At 37.0% G+C, this 23,829-nt stretch overlaps 3 protein-coding genes across 3 annotated transcripts; 2 read left to right on the top strand and 1 right to left on the bottom strand.

Annotated features, from left to right (window-relative positions):
* The first annotated feature begins 1,780 nt into the window (after positions 1 to 1,780).
* LOC111986406 (uncharacterized) lies at positions 1,781 to 2,533 on the top strand. The gene is made up of 2 exons (XM_024018030.1): positions 1,781 to 1,919; positions 1,983 to 2,533. The coding sequence occupies exons 1-2, from the start codon at positions 1,781 to 1,783 to the stop codon at positions 2,531 to 2,533; spliced, it is 690 nt and encodes a 229-aa protein (XP_023873798.1).
* A 6,152-nt stretch (positions 2,534 to 8,685) lies between these two features.
* On the top strand, positions 8,686 to 9,438 carry LOC136071564 (uncharacterized). Its single transcript, XM_065783020.1, has 2 exons — positions 8,686 to 8,824; positions 8,888 to 9,438. The coding sequence occupies exons 1-2, from the start codon at positions 8,686 to 8,688 to the stop codon at positions 9,436 to 9,438; spliced, it is 690 nt and encodes a 229-aa protein (XP_065639092.1).
* An 8,809-nt stretch (positions 9,439 to 18,247) lies between these two features.
* On the bottom strand, positions 18,248 to 23,756 carry LOC111986421 (uncharacterized; the record flags this gene model as incomplete). The annotated part of the gene is given in 3 exon segments (XM_065783047.1): positions 18,248 to 18,655; positions 19,180 to 19,412; positions 23,682 to 23,756. Coding segments are annotated over 2 exon segments (295 nt in total), but the record flags the coding sequence as incomplete, so codon positions are not given.
* Between the last annotated feature and the right edge of the window lie 73 nt (positions 23,757 to 23,829).

Below are 23,829 nucleotides of genomic sequence, written 5' to 3'. Positions count from 1 at the left end.
ATTCATTTTTGTAATTTTTTTAATAAAAAATGTCACGTCATTAAAAAAATGACATGTCATCATTTCGTTAACCATGTAAGTAACATTACTAACGAAAGTTAACAAAATAACTTATATTGCTCATTCTGAAAACTTTTTTTTTTTTTTTAAAGAAACACTTATTCTGAAAACTTGAGGGGTCAATTACGCTTACTTGAAACTTGAGAGACCAATTGTGCATAGGGTAAACTTGAGGGACTAACAGTGTAGTTTCGCCTTAATTATTATTATTATTATTATTGCTAAATAGTGGGTGTTTAATTTATTTGAACTCTTTGTTTGGAACATTAGATAACATGAATGTTATGGTACTTCTTCACTATTTCCTATTGTCTTTAAATTAATATATATAATATAAAACTGAAGTGTTTGACTTATTATTGACTTCATAAGCTTTAGATTGCTTACAATTTTTCACATCATTTTTATTCTTTTAATTATTCACTTATTTGACAATATAATTTAAATGAAAATAAAAGAATTTTAATTAAACTAATAAACAAGAGAAATGATTCTATTTTTTTGGCTTTGTTTTTAATTAATTAGTTATTCTTTTCTGAGTCCACTTACTTTTATGCGTCCGCTTAGGAATTCTTTTCCAAGTCCATTGTTATTAAGATTTCCGATAAGAGTAATACTACAGACACAAATTATTCTATAAACATTTTACAAACTGTTGATGTGGTATTAGAAAAATTCAAAAAAGAGACTTGCAAACCGACTACTTCTCAAGTATTAGAAAAATTCAAAAAAAAAAATTCTTAATTTTGTAAAGAAAATATTAGAAAAATTTATTAACTAACAGTTGTACAAAGCACGTACCTTACACACTACCAAAACCATGAGGAACTAGGCCTCTTCGTACAATCCTCACGCTTAATTTTCTTTACCAACAAACACACTCCACTCCTTAATTCGCTTCTCTTTCTGCGATGTGTTTTTTGTTGTGATAATTGGATTTTTGCAATTTTATTTTATAACGCAGAGTGAAACAAAAATTTTATTTTCTTCTTTTATTTTTTTAAAGAAAACCGATCTAACTGTTTGAGTGGAACAGGTACTATCAATGACGGAGTTAGGAATTCATCTTGGAGAGCGTCAAATAAAAAATGTGCAAGAGTATATATATATTTTTAGCTATATATACTATATCAACAGCATATGCAAAGGTCTAAAATAGTATTAGAACCAAAAATATATTATATTCTAAATTATCATATTCCTTTCTTTTGAAAAATGAATTAATAATTTTTTTTTTAAATTTATCTCTAGATTTTCAACTTAAATTATAAGCCATCAAGTAACGACTAAGATAAATAAAATAAAATAAAAATCACTAATAGGTTTATTGCTAACAAATAGACTAATATTATTGAATTAAAAATAATAAAAAAATATAATCAAATAACAAAATACACATTATATTATATTATAATATAATCAATTTTACTAATGTACTATATCTATATCTTATATAATATATTTATTAATTTTATGTCATGAGATGACATACTGAGTAGATTCCATCAACACCACAAATATCTCAAGAAAAGTGAAGTTAAAGCATTAAAGCTGAACCTGGATTGAAGTGAGAGTGTTCTGAATAAGGAGTCATCTATATGGCTACAGAATACCCTATATAGATGACTCCTTATTCAGAACACTCTCACTTAATGAGATGACATCTATATGGCTATAGAATACCCTATAAGGAGTCATTTAAAGCCTCAACTCGTTCACCATGAAACCCGTGGCTAAGCCAAGCCGAGAGCTCTCTAGAGAGGAGGAGGCTGAGCTTTTCAGGAGTAAGAAGAAGGTCAAAGAGGGAGATCATGCTGATTTTCATGATGGTTTAAGTGAGAGTGGACATTCCCAGGGAGGTTAGAGCTCCTGGGGGGCTGTTAAGAATACATTCAAAGACAAGTTGGTGGGTGAGATTCCAGGAGCCTATGCAAAGGCATTTGATTTCTCTGATCTTTTGGATATGGAGGCGAAGTCAGATGAGGAGGTGGAAGAGCTTCGTGACGGGTTAGCAGCGATTAAACTCACGAGAGAAACTAAACTCCGAATCAGAAAACTGTGGTCCAAGGCGCTGATTATAAAGCTTTATGGCAGATCGATAGGTCTTAGTTTCCTTCAGAGTAAACTTATATCATTGTGGAAGCCGTCTGGGACTTTAGTCTGTGTGGACCTTGGAGAAAATTTTTATTCAGCTCGTTTCTCGTTGAAAGAAGACCTGGATGCAGTTCTTCAAAAGGGGCCGTGGTTCATTGGGGGGCACTTTCTAGCCATTAGACCATGGGAGCCCTTCTTCAAGCCAGCTAGTGCTAGTGTTTTGTCAATTGCGGTCTGGGTTCGGTTGCATGGACTACCTATGGAGTTATATGAGTTGGAAGTTCTCAAACAAATTGGTGAAGCTATAGGGAAAGTCCTTAGGATTGATTCTCATACTGCCATGGAGGCTAGAGGAAGATATGCAAGAATGTGTATCTAGTTGGATGCCACCAAGCCTCTTATTGACACTGTGCTCATAGGTAGGTTCGAACAACCCGTGGTTTATGAAAGGATTCACAAACTGTGTTTCTCGAATTCTCGTGTGGGAGGTTGGGACATCGGAAGGAAGCATGTCCTCACACCATTAAAAAACCAGAGTCACCGGCGGAGAGTGGTCCGACGAGCGTTGGAGAAGGTATGACGTTGTACCAAGGAGGTTTGTCGCATGGATTGCATGAGCCGTCCTGCACTGACACAGTTAGTGGAATGATGAAGGACAAGGGTGCTGGCACGGAGAAGGATAGGTACGGTCCTTGGACCCTTGTGGCACGTAGGAAGCCTGGACAGAAGAAAACAAACCTTGCCGTTACTACTGGGGACCATCCAACCAATGGATTGGGCCAAGCTAATCATGGGCTTAGGAAGGAGTCAAAAGGTGTTACAAGGGGCTGGACCTTCTTTGACAAGGGAAATGAGAATTTTGGGCCTCCTAAGGTGGGTCGTGATCTAAGTTGTGATGTTACTTTGCCAGATAAACAAGTAGAACCCCGTTTCAGCCCTTCAGTTAAAGGCAAAAGAGATTTAGCCAGGAGAAAAACATCGAAGTGGTTGTTTAAAGGGGATATAGTGGGAGTGGGTAAACACATACCAAACACAAAGGCGATTTGGGGATCTCGGGATACAAATGAAGATGGTGAGTGCTCCGGCGAGTCCTTCAATTTCTCCACGGGTGGTCGGATAGAGATGGCCAAGCAAGACTGTGTTGCCGGAGGTGGGTATGGCGGAGATCAGAGCGAAGCTACCATCTGTGAAGTGATGGATCAGAGTGAAGTTAATGTACGTGATGGAGGTCAGCACAAGATTGGCGTCGCTGCCACTCACGGATCTAAGTGCTCGAGTATTCCAGATATTCAGCAACCAAGCCGTGGTGAGGGAGATGATGTTGGGTGTGTTGAACTTCCTATTGGTTCTGTGTTCAGTGATGGGCAGACTAAAGGAGATGATGGCGCTGATGGCATGGAGATGGAGGAGGGAAGCAGAGATTTTGCATCCTCCGATTGATTGTGCTTCTTTTTTCTCTTTTACCAATAATTATGAATATTATAGTGTGGAACTGTAGGGGTGCTCTGAAGCCCAATTTTCAGAGTCACATTAGGGAACTGGCTAGAAATCATAATCCAGTCATTCTAGTCATTATGGAAACACGGGTTGGGGGAGATAGAGCAAAAGAGATTGCTAATCGTGTTCCATTTGATGGTGCTATTTTTGCGGAAACGGTTGGATTTGCGGGTGGCATTTGGATTTTGTGGAACTCAGATAGAGTGGAAGTGATGCAGCTTGCGTGCACAGAGCAAGAAATTCATGTCGAGGTTAAGGTATTACCCTCTAACCTTTCTTGGATTTTTACTGCTGTGTATGCTAGTCCTAGAATCATAGAGAGACAGATGTTGTGGGAAAATCTTTCTAAAGTTGCTGATTTACATGGTAAACCTTGGATAATTGCCGGTGATTTTAATGAGCCCCTTGCAGGGGAGGATAAGTTTGGGGGTAGGCCGGTCAGCATAAATAGGTCGCTGATGTTTAAGGAATGTCTTGATAATTGTAACATGGTGGATATGGGGTTTAGTGGGCCTAAATATACATGGACGAATAGAAGGGAGCTTCATAACTTTATACAAGAGAGAATTGATAGATTTTTTATGAATCCTAGCTGGTGTCTTCTCTATCCAGATGCTAAAGTGTCGCACTTAACCAGGTGTCACTCAGATCATTGTCCTGTGTTGATGGAGACCAATCCCAGGAGACAGCTACAGCTCACTCAGCCTTTTAGATTCCAATCTTTTTGGCTGTCGGACCCCTCTTTTCCGAGTGTGGTTAATCAGGCTTGGCAGCACTCGAGGAAGCTTATGGAAGCAATTGAAGCCTTTTCTAATCAGGCCAGTGATTGGAATAAAAATCACTTTGGTAATATTTTTCATAAAAAGAAAAGAGTGTTGGCCCGGCTTGATGGGGTGCAAAGAGCTTTGGCCAACCAGCCTTCTTCCTCTCTAGTAGCTCTGGAGAACCAGCTTATCAAGAAGCTGGATGTGGTGTTAGAGCAAGAGAGGGACCTTTGGGCTCTTAAATCTAGAATTAATTGGATGATCTTGGGAGACAGGAACACAGCTTTTTATCATGTTTCAGCGCTGGCTCGCAGGAAACGGAATTTGATCATTGCAATTAAGAATGAGGCGGGGGAGTGGTTGACTGAGGAACGAGAGGTTGCGAATCACTTTAGAGAAGGTTTTTTAAAAATCTACACTACTACGCAGGAGGCAGCTTTCTATGATTTTAGCTATAATATGCAATGGCAACCAAAGCTCTCGAGTGAAGAAAAGAATAGTATTAGCCACACGGTGACGGAGGAGGAAATTAGGGCTGCCCTATGGTCTTTAAAAGCTTTCAAAGCCCCCGGCCCTGATGGGCTTCATGCTGGCTTCTTTCAAAGATTTTGGCTTGTTGTGGGAAGATCGGTGAGTGAGGAGGTTCATGCTGTTTTTAGAGAGAAAAAAGTGCCCAAGTACCTGAATAGAACAAACATTGTGCTCATTCCGAAAACCCAAGGCCCTGAATCCATTGGTAATTACCGCCCTATAAGTTTGTGTAACTCAGTTTATAAGATAGTTTCCAAGATTTTGGTTGGAAGAATTAGACCCTTGTTGGATCATCTTATTTCCCCTTGCCAAGCAGCGTTTGTGCCAGGTCGGAGGGGTGTTGATAATGCTATCATTGTGCAGGAGATTATTCATTCATCATCATCATCATCGTCATATATATATATATATATATATATTAATTTGGTTAGAATAAACTAACTAATTTGGTTAAAATAAATATAAAAAGTGGAAGGATGAAAAATATCAAAAGCGTAAAAAAATATTTTCTTTTGCTTCATGTGTGTTTGGTTGGAACAATGAAAAAGTGAAAAGATTAAAAATTAATATAATTTTTTGTTTATTTGGTTTAACACCCAATTTTACAAGTTTGACACCTGTAAATAAACATATGAAAATGGAAAAATATTTTTCAAAAAATATTTTACTTCAAAATAAACAGAGGGTTAATGGAAAAACTAAGACATATTCATACCAATCCAAGCATTAAAATTTCCAAATAATAGAACCAAGCATATCTTATCACATTTAGAACTAGGGGTGTCCATGGGTTGATCCGGGTCGGGTTTGTGCTCAACCCGCAACCAACCCGATGACATCGGGTTACCGGCAAGAAGACCTACCACCGACTTAGAAAACCCACGGGTCAAGTCGGATCGGACTCGGTTGGTCGGTAGTCGGGTTGGTCAAAGCTAACGATGATGCTGCCGAAGGTTCCAATCAACAGTGATCTGCATTTTTTCGCCGAATCCTTGATAGATTTGAGCAAAATCCATTGGATCTAAGCAAAATAGCACCAGATCTTTGTCGAATTTGAGCAAAACCCACCAAATCTTAGCAAAAAACCACAAAATTTTCATTGGATTTAAGCAAAACCCATTGGATCTAAGCTGTATTTAAACAAACCCACTAGATCATAGCTGGCTCTAAGTGAAAACGACAAGATCTGACCAAAAACCACAAGTTCTTCACTGGATTTGAGTGAAAACTACTATGTTTACACCAAATCGGGGTAGATTTGCCCTCTTTCAAGGGCTTAGCCAGTCGGATCAGGTGGCTTTGGTTTTGGAGAAGGAGACTTGCTATTTGACTCGCTAGCATTAGTTGTGGCACTATGAGACCCGCCATCCTACTCACTAGTGTTAATTGTGGCACTCTAAGACCCGCCACCGACCAACTCTCTCCTAGACTCGTCGTGTAGATACAATTAGAACAAGACAAGGTATTACTAAAGTTTATATGCAAAAGTGGCCCAAATACCACTGGTAGAAATTGCCAAAACAACTGGTTTACAATCTAAACAGCTCAGCTAATCAAATATCAACAATACTAGAAATTAACATATTCCTATACCATTCAAAAGAACCTATCAAACTCAACAATCATTATCCTTGAGACCCTAACTTCTCAACTTCTCAAAGACACCAAGAGCTTCCATTGATCTTAGCCATGGACACATATAGCCTCTGACGTAACACATTCTTTCTCTCTACAACTTTTATTTTCTTCATTTCTTTGTGTCCCAGCCTCCATATCTGAACCCCTGCTTTCTCTCTTACACATACATATGCCTTTTGACACTCCTAAAATCTTCAAAAAGTCTCTGAAAAGCATAACAGTACAAGAACCATATTCCTATACATAGAATCTAGCCATTGTCGCCACCACCACCACCACGCCTCTGCTTTGCGGCTTCTCGAAAGTCGAAGTGAGATCCAACCACCCCGCCACGTCGGAAACTCCTTTATCTCTGACCACCGGAAACAACTATATCATCCGGTTGTTGCAAACACTTAATTCATTTTTGTAATTTTTTTAATAAAAAATGTCACGTCATTAAAAAAATGACATGTCATCATTTCGTTAACCATGTAAGTAACATTACTAACGAAAGTTAACAAAATAACTTATATTGCTCATTCTGAAAACTTTTTTTTTTTTTTTAAAGAAACACTTATTCTGAAAACTTGAGGGGTCAATTACGCTTACTTGAAACTTGAGAGACCAATTGTGCATAGGGTAAACTTGAGGGACTAACAGTGTAGTTTCGCCTTAATTATTATTATTATTATTATTGCTAAATAGTGGGTGTTTAATTTATTTGAACTCTTTGTTTGGAACATTAGATAACATGAATGTTATGGTACTTCTTCACTATTTCCTATTGTCTTTAAATTAATATATATAATATAAAACTGAAGTGTTTGACTTATTATTGACTTCATAAGCTTTAGATTGCTTACAATTTTTCACATCATTTTTATTCTTTTAATTATTCACTTATTTGACAATATAATTTAAATGAAAATAAAAGAATTTTAATTAAACTAATAAACAAGAGAAATGATTCTATTTTTTTGGCTTTGTTTTTAATTAATTAGTTATTCTTTTCTGAGTCCACTTACTTTTATGCGTCCGCTTAGGAATTCTTTTCCAAGTCCATTGTTATTAAGATTTCCGATAAGAGTAATACTACAGACACAAATTATTCTATAAACATTTTACAAACTGTTGATGTGGTAATTTTGTAAAGAAAATATTAGAAAAATTTATTAACTAACAGTTGTACAAAGCACGTACCTTACACACTACCAAAACCATGAGGAACTAGGCCTCTTCGTACAATCCTCACGCTTAATTTTCTTTACCAACAAACACACTCCACTCCTTAATTCGCTTCTCTTTCTGCGATGTGTTTTTTGTTGTGATAATTGGATTTTTGCAATTTTATTTTATAACGCAGAGTGAAACAAAAATTTTATTTTCTTCTTTTATTTTTTTAAAGAAAACCGATCTAACTGTTTGAGTGGAACAGGTACTATCAATGACGGAGTTAGGAATTCATCTTGGAGAGCGTCAAATAAAAAATGTGCAAGAGTATATATATATTTTTAGCTATATATACTATATCAACAGCATATGCAAAGGTCTAAAATAGTATTAGAACCAAAAATATATTATATTCTAAATTATCATATTCCTTTCTTTTGAAAAATGAATTAATAATTTTTTTTTAAAATTTATCTCTAGATTTTCAACTTAAATTATAAGCCATCAAGTAACGACTAAGATAAATAAAATAAAATAAAAATCACTAATAGGTTTATTGCTAACAAATAGACTAATATTATTGAATTAAAAATAATAAAAAAATATAATCAAATAACAAAATACACATTATATTATATTATAATATAATCAATTTTACTAATGTACTATATCTATATCTTATATAATATATTTATTAATTTTATGTCATGAGATGACATACTGAGTAGATTCCATCAACACCACAAATATCTCAAGAAAAGTGAAGTTAAAGCATTAAAGCTGAACCTGGATTGAAGTGAGAGTGTTCTGAATAAGGAGTCATCTATATGGCTACAGAATACCCTATATAGATGACTCCTTATTCAGAACACTCTCACTTAATGAGATGACATCTATATGGCTATAGAATACCCTATAAGGAGTCATTTAAAGCCTCAACTCGTTCACCATGAAACCCGTGGCTAAGCCAAGCCGAGAGCTCTCTAGAGAGGAGGAGGCTGAGCTTTTCAGGAGTAAGAAGAAGGTCAAAGAGGGAGATCATGCTGATTTTCATGATGGTTTAAGTGAGAGTGGACATTCCCAGGGAGGTTAGAGCTCCTGGGGGGCTGTTAAGAATACATTCAAAGACAAGTTGGTGGGTGAGATTCCAGGAGCCTATGCAAAGGCATTTGATTTCTCTGATCTTTTGGATATGGAGGCGAAGTCAGATGAGGAGGTGGAAGAGCTTCGTGACGGGTTAGCAGCGATTAAACTCACGAGAGAAACTAAACTCCGAATCAGAAAACTGTGGTCCAAGGCGCTGATTATAAAGCTTTATGGCAGATCGATAGGTCTTAGTTTCCTTCAGAGTAAACTTATATCATTGTGGAAGCCGTCTGGGACTTTAGTCTGTGTGGACCTTGGAGAAAATTTTTATTCAGCTCGTTTCTCGTTGAAAGAAGACCTGGATGCAGTTCTTCAAAAGGGGCCGTGGTTCATTGGGGGGCACTTTCTAGCCATTAGACCATGGGAGCCCTTCTTCAAGCCAGCTAGTGCTAGTGTTTTGTCAATTGCGGTCTGGGTTCGGTTGCATGGACTACCTATGGAGTTATATGAGTTGGAAGTTCTCAAACAAATTGGTGAAGCTATAGGGAAAGTCCTTAGGATTGATTCTCATACTGCCATGGAGGCTAGAGGAAGATATGCAAGAATGTGTATCTAGTTGGATGCCACCAAGCCTCTTATTGACACTGTGCTCATAGGTAGGTTCGAACAACCCGTGGTTTATGAAAGGATTCACAAACTGTGTTTCTCGAATTCTCGTGTGGGAGGTTGGGACATCGGAAGGAAGCATGTCCTCACACCATTAAAAAACCAGAGTCACCGGCGGAGAGTGGTCCGACGAGCGTTGGAGAAGGTATGACGTTGTACCAAGGAGGTTTGTCGCATGGATTGCATGAGCCGTCCTGCACTGACACAGTTAGTGGAATGATGAAGGACAAGGGTGCTGGCACGGAGAAGGATAGGTACGGTCCTTGGACCCTTGTGGCACGTAGGAAGCCTGGACAGAAGAAAACAAACCTTGCCGTTACTACTGGGGACCATCCAACCAATGGATTGGGCCAAGCTAATCATGGGCTTAGGAAGGAGTCAAAAGGTGTTACAAGGGGCTGGACCTTCTTTGACAAGGGAAATGAGAATTTTGGGCCTCCTAAGGTGGGTCGTGATCTAAGTTGTGATGTTACTTTGCCAGATAAACAAGTAGAACCCCGTTTCAGCCCTTCAGTTAAAGGCAAAAGAGATTTAGCCAGGAGAAAAACATCGAAGTGGTTGTTTAAAGGGGATATAGTGGGAGTGGGTAAACACATACCAAACACAAAGGCGATTTGGGGATCTCGGGATACAAATGAAGATGGTGAGTGCTCCGGCGAGTCCTTCAATTTCTCCACGGGTGGTCGGATAGAGATGGCCAAGCAAGACTGTGTTGCCGGAGGTGGGTATGGCGGAGATCAGAGCGAAGCTACCATCTGTGAAGTGATGGATCAGAGTGAAGTTAATGTACGTGATGGAGGTCAGCACAAGATTGGCGTCGCTGCCACTCACGGATCTAAGTGCTCGAGTATTCCAGATATTCAGCAACCAAGCCGTGGTGAGGGAGATGATGTTGGGTGTGTTGAACTTCCTATTGGTTCTGTGTTCAGTGATGGGCAGACTAAAGGAGATGATGGCGCTGATGGCATGGAGATGGAGGAGGGAAGCAGAGATTTTGCATCCTCCGATTGATTGTGCTTCTTTTTTCTCTTTTACCAATAATTATGAATATTATAGTGTGGAACTGTAGGGGTGCTCTGAAGCCCAATTTTCAGAGTCACATTAGGGAACTGGCTAGAAATCATAATCCAGTCATTCTAGTCATTATGGAAACACGGGTTGGGGGAGATAGAGCAAAAGAGATTGCTAATCGTGTTCCATTTGATGGTGCTATTTTTGCGGAAACGGTTGGATTTGCGGGTGGCATTTGGATTTTGTGGAACTCAGATAGAGTGGAAGTGATGCAGCTTGCGTGCACAGAGCAAGAAATTCATGTCGAGGTTAAGGTATTACCCTCTAACCTTTCTTGGATTTTTACTGCTGTGTATGCTAGTCCTAGAATCATAGAGAGACAGATGTTGTGGGAAAATCTTTCTAAAGTTGCTGATTTACATGGTAAACCTTGGATAATTGCCGGTGATTTTAATGAGCCCCTTGCAGGGGAGGATAAGTTTGGGGGTAGGCCGGTCAGCATAAATAGGTCGCTGATGTTTAAGGAATGTCTTGATAATTGTAACATGGTGGATATGGGGTTTAGTGGGCCTAAATATACATGGACGAATAGAAGGGAGCTTCATAACTTTATACAAGAGAGAATTGATAGATTTTTTATGAATCCTAGCTGGTGTCTTCTCTATCCAGATGCTAAAGTGTCGCACTTAACCAGGTGTCACTCAGATCATTGTCCTGTGTTGATGGAGACCAATCCCAGGAGACAGCTACAGCTCACTCAGCCTTTTAGATTCCAATCTTTTTGGCTGTCGGACCCCTCTTTTCCGAGTGTGGTTAATCAGGCTTGGCAGCACTCGAGGAAGCTTATGGAAGCAATTGAAGCCTTTTCTAATCAGGCCAGTGATTGGAATAAAAATCACTTTGGTAATATTTTTCATAAAAAGAAAAGAGTGTTGGCCCGGCTTGATGGGGTGCAAAGAGCTTTGGCCAACCAGCCTTCTTCCTCTCTAGTAGCTCTGGAGAACCAGCTTATCAAGAAGCTGGATGTGGTGTTAGAGCAAGAGAGGGACCTTTGGGCTCTTAAATCTAGAATTAATTGGATGATCTTGGGAGACAGGAACACAGCTTTTTATCACGTTTCAGCGCTGGCTCGCAGGAAACGGAATTTGATCATTGCAATTAAGAATGAGGCGGGGGAGTGGTTGACTGAGGAACGAGAGGTTGCGAATCACTTTAGAGAAGGTTTTTTAAAAATCTACACTACTACGCAGGAGGCAGCTTTCTATGATTTTAGCTATAATATGCAATGGCAACCAAAGCTCTCGAGTGAAGAAAAGAATAGTATTAGCCACACGGTGACGGAGGAGGAAATTAGGGCTGCCCTATGGTCTTTAAAAGCTTTCAAAGCCCCCGGCCCTGATGGGCTTCATGCTGGCTTCTTTCAAAGATTTTGGCTTGTTGTGGGAAGATCGGTGAGTGAGGAGGTTCATGCTGTTTTTAGAGAGAAAAAAGTGCCCAAGTACCTGAATAGAACAAACATTGTGCTCATTCCGAAAACCCAAGGCCCTGAATCCATTGGTAATTACCGCCCTATAAGTTTGTGTAACTCAGTTTATAAGATAGTTTCCAAGATTTTGGTTGGAAGAATTAGACCCTTGTTGGATCATCTTATTTCCCCTTGCCAAGCAGCGTTTGTGCCAGGTCGGAGGGGTGTTGATAATGCTATCATTGTGCAGGAGATTATTCATACCATGGGGAGAGCTAAGGGAAAAGGTGGTTATATGGCTCTAAAAATTGACTTAGAGAAGGCTTACGACAAACTTGAATGGAGTTTCATTAGAAGTATGCTGATCAGATACAACTTCCCTGATAACCTTGTTGAGTTAATGATGAGTTGCATATCATCTGTTTCGACATCAGTGTTGTTTAATGGAGGAAGCCTCGATCCTTTCAGGCCTTCTAGAGGTATAAGGCAGGGTGATCCGTTGTCCCCGTACATATTTATTCTATGTATGGAATTTTTAGGGTAGCTCATCCAAGAAAAGTGGGAGGCTAAAGCTTGGTGCCCGATCAAGGCGTCTAGAAGTGGCCCAGCCTTCTCTCACCTTTTCTTTGCGGATGATCTTGTGCTATTCACTAAGGCTAATGTAAAAAATTGCAATGCCATCAGAGAGGTCCTAGATACCTTTTGCAAGTGCTCTGGTCAAACAGTAAGTGATTCTAAATCTAGGGTCTATTTTTCTCCTAACATGGATCCTGATGATAGGGAGGCTTTTAGTGATATTCTTGACTTCCGTCAAACAGAGTGCTTGGGAAAATACTTAGGATTTCCAATTAAACACCAAGGTAGCAATAGCCAGGACCTTGGTTATATTTTGGATAGAGTAAAATGTAAGTTTGCGGGTTGGAAGGCTAACCTCCTCTCTATGGCCGGAAGAGTTGTCTTGATTCAAGCCTCATCCTCAGCTATACCGGCATATCTTATGCAATGTAATCTGCTACCTGGGAAGGTGTTGGATGGTATTGATAGAGTGAACAGAAAGTTTCTGTGGGGATCAACTGAAGATAAGGGGAAAATGCATTGGGTGGGCTGGAAGAAGGTTACAAGATCTAAAGAAGAAGGGGGTTTGGGGCTTCAAACAGCTAAGGGAAGGAATACAGCTCTGTTGGCAAAGCTGAACTGGAGGTTCCATACTGAAGACAAGGCCCCGTGGGCTAAGGTTTTGAGGATGAAGTACTGTAGCCCGCAAAGAATTAATTCGAGAAATGCTAGTAAGCTCCCTAGTTCTAGAATTTGGAAGGGAATGATGCAAGGTGAGGAAATTTTTAAAAAAGGAACTAAGTGGCTGCCGAGCTTTGATAGTAATCTAGATTTTTGGAATAATAGTTGGACTAACCATGGTCCTTTAAGAAAGATAATTCAGGGGCCTTTGTCTAGAGAGGCCGCAAATCTAAAGATTAAGGATGTGGTGGATTTTACTGGCAGATGGGATTGGTCTTCGACTCAAATGACCTTTCTGGAGGAAGTTTATAGAGATATTAAGGCCATCCCAATCCCCCTTTCGACCAGAATAGAGGATAGGTTGACTTGGAAGTATTCAGCCAAGGGTGATTTTGAGCTTAAAAGTGCATATAGGCTTGCCACAGATCCATTGAGGGATGCTCCTTTCCAAGGGAAGTGGATTTGGAAATTAAAAACTATGCCAAAAATTCAAATCTTTGTCTGGAAATGTATGCACCAAAGCATCGGGGTCAAGCATTGTTTAGTGGCTAGAGGGTTGCAAGTTGATGGCCGTTGCCCTCGGTGTCATGCTGAGGAAGAATCCATTTTACACATGTTGCGGGACTGCCCCTTAAGTAATAATGTGTGGCAGCAGCTGGGTGGGCGGGTAAACAATGTTAATTTCTATTCTTTGAGCCTTCAGGAGTGGCTAAGCACTAATGGCACAGCTACCTCTTATCACCAATCGGGCCCTCTGCCTTGGAACCATGTTTTCTTATTTGGTATTTGGATGATTTGGAAAGACAGGAACCTAGGTATCTTCAAACAAAAAAATCCTAACCCCAACTTAGGCAAAGATGTAGTGGATCGTGCTTTGGAGTTCTTTTACTGTGCGAACAACGGTCTGGTCACCAAAAGAAAAGTCCTGAAAAGCATCAGGTGGGAGAAGCCGTGGGCTGGGTGGATCACTTTGAACACTGATGGCTCGGTAGCAGGCAGCACCGGTCAGGCAGGTGGAGGTGGGCTAATCAGAGATGATAAGGGTGATTGGGTGACGGGTTTTGCAAGAAGGATAGGGAATACAAACAGTTTCATGGCAGAATTATGGGCTCTCCGCGATGGCTTGCAGCTGTGTCTTCAATTGAATGCCCAATCTGTTATCATTGAGTTAGATGCTAAAGTTATTGTGGATGCTCTTAACTCTCCCACCTCTTCAAATTCAAATTCTATTATATCCTCTATCTTGGAGGATTGCAGACATATGGCTAATCAAATCCAACAAAAAAGGTTCAGGCATATCTACAGGGAGGCAAACAAGTGTGTTGATTTTTTAGCTAGAATGGGTCTGCTGCTTGACAGTGATTTTATTGTGTTTTCCAATCCGCCTGTGGACTTAACTAGTATTTTGGTGGCTGATGCCAATGGTTTATATGTCAATAGGCTTTGTTCTGAGCCTTTGTTTGGTGTTTAGTTCTAATGAAATTTCCTTTCTACCAAAAAACAGAATACCCTATATGCTATGCTTTTTTAGGAAATATACACGTCATTACAGCTGGACTTCCAAGAGAAAGTAATGCACCAAATAATGCATATAAATAGTCCTTCAGTCACGAGAGATGATGCACCAAATATCATTTTCGTGACTATGGGTTGTGTGTGTCAAGTGTCAACTGAGGGAGTGGGAGTATTTTTTCGTCCTACTAAAAAATAGTTTTCACATGTAGGAATCATTGCCAGTCACGTGTTTATATATTTTTTAAAGTAAAATGGTATAGTCCAATTATATACCACATCAACATTTCATTAAGCCACATAAGACATAAACTAACATACATAAACGGAATAATGAAAAATAGAATATTTTGCAAAATTTATAAACAAAAAAGAACTTCTAAAAGTTTAGAGGCGAAAAATAAACTTTAATGAAAGTTTAGAACCAAAAATGTATTATTTTCTAAATTATCATATTCCTTTCTTTTGAAAAATGAATTAATAGTTTTTTTATCTCTAGATTTTCAACTTAAATTATAAGCTATCAAGTAACGACTAAGATAAATAAATAAAATTACTAACAGGTTAAAGATTGCTAATAAATAGACTAAAATTATTAAATTAAAAATAAAAAAAATCTAATCAAATAACAAAAATACTCATTATATTATATTATAAATAATATAATATAATCAATTTTACTAATTTACTCTATCTATATCTTATATAATATATTTATTAATTTTAATAACAAATAAAGAAGACAAGAAAAGTCATACTAGGAGAGTAGAATTTTACTTTCGCTTTTGATGACCATACACGCTGTAGAACCTAGAGCAAACCATAACACGCAAAGAAACAACTATTTGACACACCATATTGTCTTGAACTTAGTAGTAAAGGAGAAAAGTAATGAGTGACTAGAGTGGGACGAAGAAGTAAAAAAGAAAGAAAAGAAAAGAAAAAAAAAAAAAAACTAGAAGACACTAATTTAGTGAGTCCAACGCTGGAATGAGAAATCAAAGATAGAAATTGAGAAAAGAGTGGAAGATTAGGAGGTGTTTGGTAGAGTAGTTTGAAAATTGTTGTTTGTAATTTTTTGAAATACGTGTGAGTGAAAAATTACGTTGAAATGCGTAAAATGCTGTTTAAAAACTAAAAAATGTTGTTTGAAAACACAAACCAAACGACCCCTAACTTGTGTGGCCGTTCTACTCAGATTCAGATTAGCTGCAGCTTGGAGATGGGGGTCGCGGTCTCATATCTTATATTTTGAATAGTAAAATTGCTTGAATTACTCATATTCAGAGTCTATCTGCTGAAAATTTTTAAAAGAAATTTGGGGAGGCCATGCCCCTTCGATCTCAATGTGGCTCAGCCATTAGGTTATATGGCAGCTTTTGTTTAATACAAAAAGAGATATCCTGTTAAAACTTTACTGGAAGTAAACCGGATATGGTTGGTAGCAATATTTATAGCTCTGGAATAGACTTAAATCCAATTTTCCCGGTTGTCTCCATTGATGCCCCCACTGTCAATCATTTCCGAGTTATCATAGGAGCATTCTAGGTTTACTTTTAACGGTTTAACCCAATCTAGACCAAGTTTTTATCCTACCTCATGGTTTGGTCTTGCACGCAAAAGGTGAATTCCAATCCAACACAAGCTTTTCCACTTCGGATTTTCATTTTTGAAAGTGTATTTATTTCTTTTAATCTTGTCTTAAGATTGACTGCCGGGCTCAAATCCTAATCCTACCACTATCATCATTATAAATATATTTTAATTTTTTTTTTCATATTAAAGCTGGTTAAAACTTTGTTTTATTAAAATAAAGCGACCCAATGCTATTTTGATGACTGTCAATGGCATAAACCTAATTCGACAAATGCATAAATTCCAAATTGGAATAAATGGAATTTTTTTATATTAACAAAAGAAAATCTCTAATCATGCATATAGAGCGTGTGATGCTTCCGTGTATATATCATCTGTACATGATCAGATCCATGGCGATATTTTTTGAATTGTTTAACAAGTCAAAGGACATTCTCTTGATGACTTTCCATTCTCCAGTGATCTTGTTCTGTTTGATCTTGGTGTCAACCACATCAGGATGATTTAGAGAATGGGGATGATTAGAATCCAATTCCAAGTACTTAACTTTGCTAAGCTATTATTTAACCCAAAAAAACAGAACAAAACAAACTTTTCTAGACTAATTGTGGTCTGGTGCAACTAGAAGCATCAATGAAGAGAACTGACTTTAATATCTGGTGGGAGAGAAGGTGGTGGTGAGATGACCTTTCTACAGCATTTAGTAGGAAACCATTTATCTTCTTTAATGTACACAGAATACCCATTCCCAACTCACCACAACATACCTTTTTTGATGACATCCTTTGCACTTAAAATACTTTTCTAGGCATAAGATCCTAGGGTTGAATCTTTAACCTCAAGAATGGAACAATACGGAAAAGTTTTTGCTTTAAACACCTTATAGCAAAGGGAAAACCCGGCAATGGGATTGGTTATATTATATTAACACCATTTATAATTTTACACCAACCCGCGAGCTCTGTAACTTATACCAAAAAAAAAAAGGCAAAAAATTAGAGACTAATAATTATGGTTGAATTTTGATTTTGGTGATTTTATGTGTTTAATTGATAATTCATTACATATGTGGAAGAAGAATATAATAATATATCGCAAGTGACATGAAGAGCACGTATAGTGCAAAGTAGCTTATATTGTGAAGTGTTATTCAAGGGAAATGAAAGTGGGCCGCATGAGTGATGGAATTGGGAGAGAGAGAGAAAATATATATATATATATATGGTGATATGTGATGTAGGACAGGAAAGAGAGAGAGAAGAAATAAGTGTAAAGACTCCAATCATTCATTCCAACACAACTTTTCTTTCAGTGGATGTTTATTACACACTTGTGTTGATCCACACAAACGGGTAATAGGTTTTATCATTTATTAAAAAAATATATAGAAAGGGAAGACAACTTGATATCCCACTCAACATGATTTTTCTATAAATGTAAAAAGTGGGACATAGCCATGTTAAATGAGGAAGATGGTGTTTGGAATACTCTTATATCTTTTAACTTTTGTTTCATCTTAAAAAAAAAAAAAAAAAAAAAAAAAATATTGGGAATTGTAGGGATTCATACTTTGAGTGAGTGAGTGAGTAAGCATTCTACTACGTGATGCTTGGTGAAATGCAATTAGGGATTCATGCTTACTACTTACTTATATATATATATATATATATTTGAGAATCCAGATAGTAATTTTATTATTGTAGGTGGTATTCTATATACCACATGTTGGAAATAAAGAACCACATATGTTGTTCTAAAATGGTGCTGAAGAATGACTTTAGCAGCAAAGAAGAATGATACTAGCAGTAAGATTGCCTGCAAGGATCGAGGACCATCACATGAAGCCACAAATGTTTACCATTTTAGTTTATTTTCATTATATATAATGAATAGGCCATACACTTACTATTTAGTTAGTCCAGCCAAAAAAATCATCAAATTAAAAGAGGAAGAACTCATCCTAACAAAGTCTTATTTAAGTACCTTACTAGTTTAGATAACTTTTTTGATGAATTACTAGTTTAGATAACTAAATACTTGTTAAACATGCATGTACATCCATATGAGATGACATATAGAATAGATTCCATCAACACCACAAATATCTCAAGAAAAGTGAAGTTAAAGCATTAAAGCTGAACATGGCCAACAACATTTGGAATAGGATTCTGACTTAAACCAGAGACAGGAGACAGTGCAGATGGTAAACTGGCAGTGCTTTGAACTCCAGCAGATGGAATGTTATTCTGAATGTTTTGAGATAACATCTGTTGGCGAGACTGATTAACTGATAATGGAATAGGAAGTGACTGCCCTGGATTATGAACTTGGGGCTGCATATTCATCCCTATTGCATATGAAAGAACAAAAACAGACACCAAACTATATGAAATGTTGAAGGATAAAAAAATAAAATATTTTTAAAATATAAATTAAAAAAAAAAAAAAGTGGAACGAAGAATACATAGAAGCACATAACCTGTTTTGAGGGTGAAAGCAGTCCAACAGATGCTAAACATACAGATTCAACTGCATATAGCATCCACCTTCCCCATACCCCCCCCCCCCCCCCCCCAATAAAACAAAGGCAACATTACTTTTCAAGATGTCACAAAAATAACATCTTTAGACATTTTAACAGGAATTACAGATCCATGTCCAAGAAGAAGGAAAAAATTGCACACATACGCATATAAACATATATCTATGTTTCTGTATATGTACATATGCAAGTAAGTATGCGTGCGTGTATATAATCCATGAAGAAACGTGAAATAATGATTTCGGTGTCAAAAACACAACAACAGAGAGAGAAGCAGGGTGGATTAATATGTAAATAAAACCATCAACATAATTCTTTGATGTACTTACCTGCATCTGGGGACTAATTACTATTGCCAGCAGAGTTGGATGGCAAAGCATTGCCTATAGGATTCTGAAACTTAGTTTCCATTTTAAGCATTTTCTCAGATATTTTTCGTAGATAATCTGACAGGCTTGTGGCAGCAGTATAATTCTTTTTCTCAAACCTTATAGCAATTTTCCTGAGTTCTTCTAATCCCTCTTGGCCAAAACCAGGGAGATGCCTCTTCAAAGTTTCCATTCTATACACAAAAGGAGATACTCTTATTATTTACTGACCATACAGGCCCAATTAAGCTATTAAAGAAAAAAGTCCCAAATTGGTAAACTATGCTGACAGTGCAGAACTTAAAGCAACAAAATGTGAAAAGAAACCACATAAAATTTCATGAATTTTTTTTTGATAAGTAAATAAAATTTCATGAAATTTTAAAAATATGAACAAAAACCCAATATTTTTTTCTCTGAAAAAAATTAACAGTAGCACTTGATTGTTCAAGGTTCACTATGGAAAATCTGTCAACAGAAAAAGTTTTCCTAGTCAACTAACATGATACCCTGCTTTCCATATATTAGACCCCCAAGTGTTCCTCAACGAATTGTATTCCTAGCTCTTTATTTGGGTGGTGCATTCAGGTGTTTTGTTTCCAACTCCTAATATAGCACTACTAGTTCTTGTAGTCAACTCCCATTATACGACATTTGCTTTCAATGTCATATCCAATTCTTATACTTGTGGATGCATTTGTCATATTTCCGAAAAATTTTATTTTTCTTCATATGAGGATCATCGACACTTACCACAAGCCTATCTGACATTAATTTGAATACCTGTTCTCTTCTTTTTCCAGTTATGCCCTTCCTCAGTTTTTCTAATAATTAACTGCAGTAAAATATTGCTTATGGTATGAAAAGCTAGCACGAGCACATGCTTTATCAAGCTCATATACGGAATGAGTAGCTAAGCACAGACACTTAATTTGGGGTGACATAACCGTGTCATAACAATGTCCTATCTGCCATCTCATGTTATAATTTTTTAAAAATTGCTCATGTCGCCATATTGTACCCACACCCATATCCATGCATCCTAGATTGAGTAGAGAGACACAAGTCCCAAAAGCCAGAGCACAAATACCGGCCTAACAGAAATGTTAAAGCAAAAAACGCATTCCATATATGAGCTTGATAAACCAGAGCCACCGACGATGGCTAGGAGGCACCAGTTTTGATGGCTTGTTCTTGGAAAATTTTCTCATACCAATTCCAAACACTTGAAAATGTTTTTCTATAAAATGTTTTCAAAAGAAAATACTTTATTGTAAAAATTTTACATATGAGACATTTTACAGTGAAATAAACAAAGCGTTAATTCAGTCATACACAATATTCAAAATGTCAAACGAAAGAAAATGAGAAACCAAGCATACAAAAACTCAAGCTTGGTGTTTGGAATAGCTTCGTAGTTTTCACTAGTTTATTGTTTTAAAATGTTTATTATTTAAAAGTACAGGTGTGCTTAGAAAAATGCTTAGAAAAATACAAGGCTTTCAAAATCTGTACCTATGGAATAAGTTGGCTTATTTCGATTTTTGAACCTGACCAAACAGTTAACAAGTGTGTGTATGTTACAGCTTATTTTGGTGAGTTATTTTCCCCCAGCTTGTTAGATAAAATTTTATAGAGCATTACTTCTTTTTTCTTAGTATAGCTAATTAAATCGTTACTAATTAAACAAATAGCACTTTTAAAAGTAAGCAATCTGAAATGGAAATTTAGTCTTTCACATGATTAGTGGTTATGCTGGACCTAGTCTTACGTTAAAGTAAGCTACTAATGTCACCACATCTACGCGATATCCCAAAAGGACAAGCTACAATTAGGGCTCCCACGTACTTGCGCACTTCCAATGTGATATTCATTGCACTTCTACTACATAGCGCCCTCACAATCTTGATGGGGGTCTCAAAGAATTACTCTTCGGTGTAGACTGCAGACTACCTTTTCAGTTAAACTGTGTTGTTGGATGTGTGTGGCATTGAAAGTGAAGATTGTAAAAAGGAAATCTTCAAGTGTTCCACAACAAATTCTACCCCCAGCTCTATATTTGGGTGATGCACTCAAGTCTTTTGTTTCCAACTCATAATATAGCATTATTAGCCCTTGTAGTCCACTCCCATGATACAATACTTTCTTTCAAAGTCATGTCTGATTCTTATACTTGTAGATGAATTGTCAAATTTCCAAGGATTTTTATTTTTCTTCATATGAGGATCATCTACACTTACCACATGCCTTCCAACATTATTTTGAATATTTGTTTTCATCCTTCCAGTTATGCCATTCCTTTTTTTTTTTTTTTTAATTAACGAACTGCAATAAAATACTGGTTATGGTATAAAAAGCTACTACAAGTACACAATTTTATCAAGCTTATATATGGAATGAAAGCACAAGTCCCATCAGCAAGCCAGAGCACAGATACAGGCCTAACAGCAATATTTAAAAACCAAACATTTCAGTTACATGCAATATTCAAAATGTTGAATGTAGAGTTAGTCAAACAAAAGACAATGAGAATCTAAGCATATGAACACTCGAGCTTTGTGTTTAGAAATAGTTTTTTTTTCATTAGCTTACTTTGTTTAAAATGTTTATTATATGAAAGTATAGTTGTACATAGAAAATGATAGGCTTCCAAAAGCTGTACTTATGAAATAAGCTAACTTATTTCCATTTTTAAGGCTAACCAAACAGGGTAATAATTGTGTGTTTCTTACTGCTTATTTTGGCTAGTTTATTTCCCCAGCTTGTTTAGGTACAATTATTTTAGAGGTTTACTTTTTTTTTTTTTTTTTTCTAATTATAGCTAGTTAAAAAACCTTTCATATTAAAACGGGTGCACTATTAACAATAAGCTATCCGAAATGGAAACTTACTCTTTCACATGCTGAACCTAATTTTATGTGAAAGGAAGGAGTGTTTGTTGTAACCCAAGGAATTTTTTTTTTTTTTTTGGTATGGACGCGTGTTGAATCTAACATCAAGAATGAAATATGAAGATACTATTGTCAGCAAATGGAGATTCATTAGTCACATCTGTGTGATAAAACAAACGGACTAGTAATAATTAGAGCTCCCACCATACTGGCATGCTCAAAAGGAAGGAGTATTTGTGGAAACCCCTAGGATTTTTTGCAAGTTGTATGGACATGTGTTGAGTCTTACGTCGAGAATAAATTAGGTCTATCTGGGCGACATATAAATACAAATGAGTAGTACATGGAGCAACTATTGCTACCAAATGCAGATTCATTACTCACATCTATGTGATATCCCAAACGAGCTAGTTATAATCAGAGCTCCTGCCATACTTACGTACTCAATGTAAATGTTATATTCATTGCACTCTTACTGCATAGCACCCTCACAATCTTAATGGGGTCTTACAACATGACCCTTCAGATCAAAACTAGTTTTTGAGTTAAACTCTACGTTGTTGAATGCATGGCATCAAAATTGAAGATAAAGCAGTTAGGTTCTAATTCCCTCCAAAAAAAATGAATAATCCAGTTAAGCTAATGAATAGGATGTAAGGGGAATCAAAAAAAGAAAAAAGAAAATGAAAGCTATTATAAGTTCATTTTTAACCATCAAACCCAAACACAACCCGTAAAGCTGTACCAGGTTTGTTACCGCTTATTTTAATGAGTTTAATTCCCCTTGCTTGTTTAGGAACAATTTTTAAGAGCATTGCTTTTTTTTTTTTTTTTACCTTAGTATAGCTAATTAAAACCTTACTTATTAAAACAGGCCACACTTTTAAAAATAAGCTATCTGAAACGGAAATTAACTCTTTCACATGATTAATGGGTTGTGATGGGCCTAGTTTCATGTTAAAGGAAGGAGTATAAGTGGTAACAACCCCTACGATTTTGATGAAGTTGTATGTACACATGCTGAGTTTGACATTAAGAATGTACTATGCCAATCTGGACTATATATAAATGAGTACATGGGGATGCGTCAGTAACATCTGTGTTATATCCAAAAAGAACTAGCTATAATTAGATCTTAAAGCTCCTGCATTATCGTCACATATGTGTGATATATCAAAAGGACTAGTTATAATTAAAGCTCCGGCGTTCTCGCGCTGTTCCAATTCATGAGGATAACTAAGCTGACACAAAAGGGTGATGTGATGTTCATAGCACTCCCTAGCCCCTACTACACTCACAAAAACCTTTGATCAAAGCATTACTCTTGAGAATACGGACTAGAATTTTTTATTTCCAGTTAAACTCTGTATTCTTAAATGTTTGTGGCATCAAAAAGTGAAGATTTTGCTGTAAAGTTCTCTAATTTCCACCAAAAAAAAGTCAATAACTTGATCAATTAAGCTAATGAATAAATTCAATTTGATCGGATTCGGACCCAAACACAACCCGTAAACATAAATATGTAAAACAAAAACAAAAAGCAAAAGCAAAAGAGAGAGAGAGGAAAATTACATTTCGTTGACGATTCTTTGGCGAAAATCGGGCTTCACTAAGGAATTAAGTACTAAACCGTTTAACCTCCTGCACCTGTAAAAGTTCGTTGCATACAACAATCAGTTACATCAGATTCAAAATTCAAAAACAACCCATCAATATCAGG

Source organism: Quercus suber, unplaced genomic scaffold (assembly GCF_002906115.3).
Source record: "Quercus suber isolate HL8 unplaced genomic scaffold, Cork oak 2.0 scaffold_326, whole genome shotgun sequence".
NCBI classification, from domain to species: domain Eukaryota; kingdom Viridiplantae; phylum Streptophyta; class Magnoliopsida; order Fagales; family Fagaceae; genus Quercus; species Quercus suber.
Note: the sequence above shows the minus strand (reverse complement) of the source record. Positions and strands in the feature narration are given on the sequence as shown.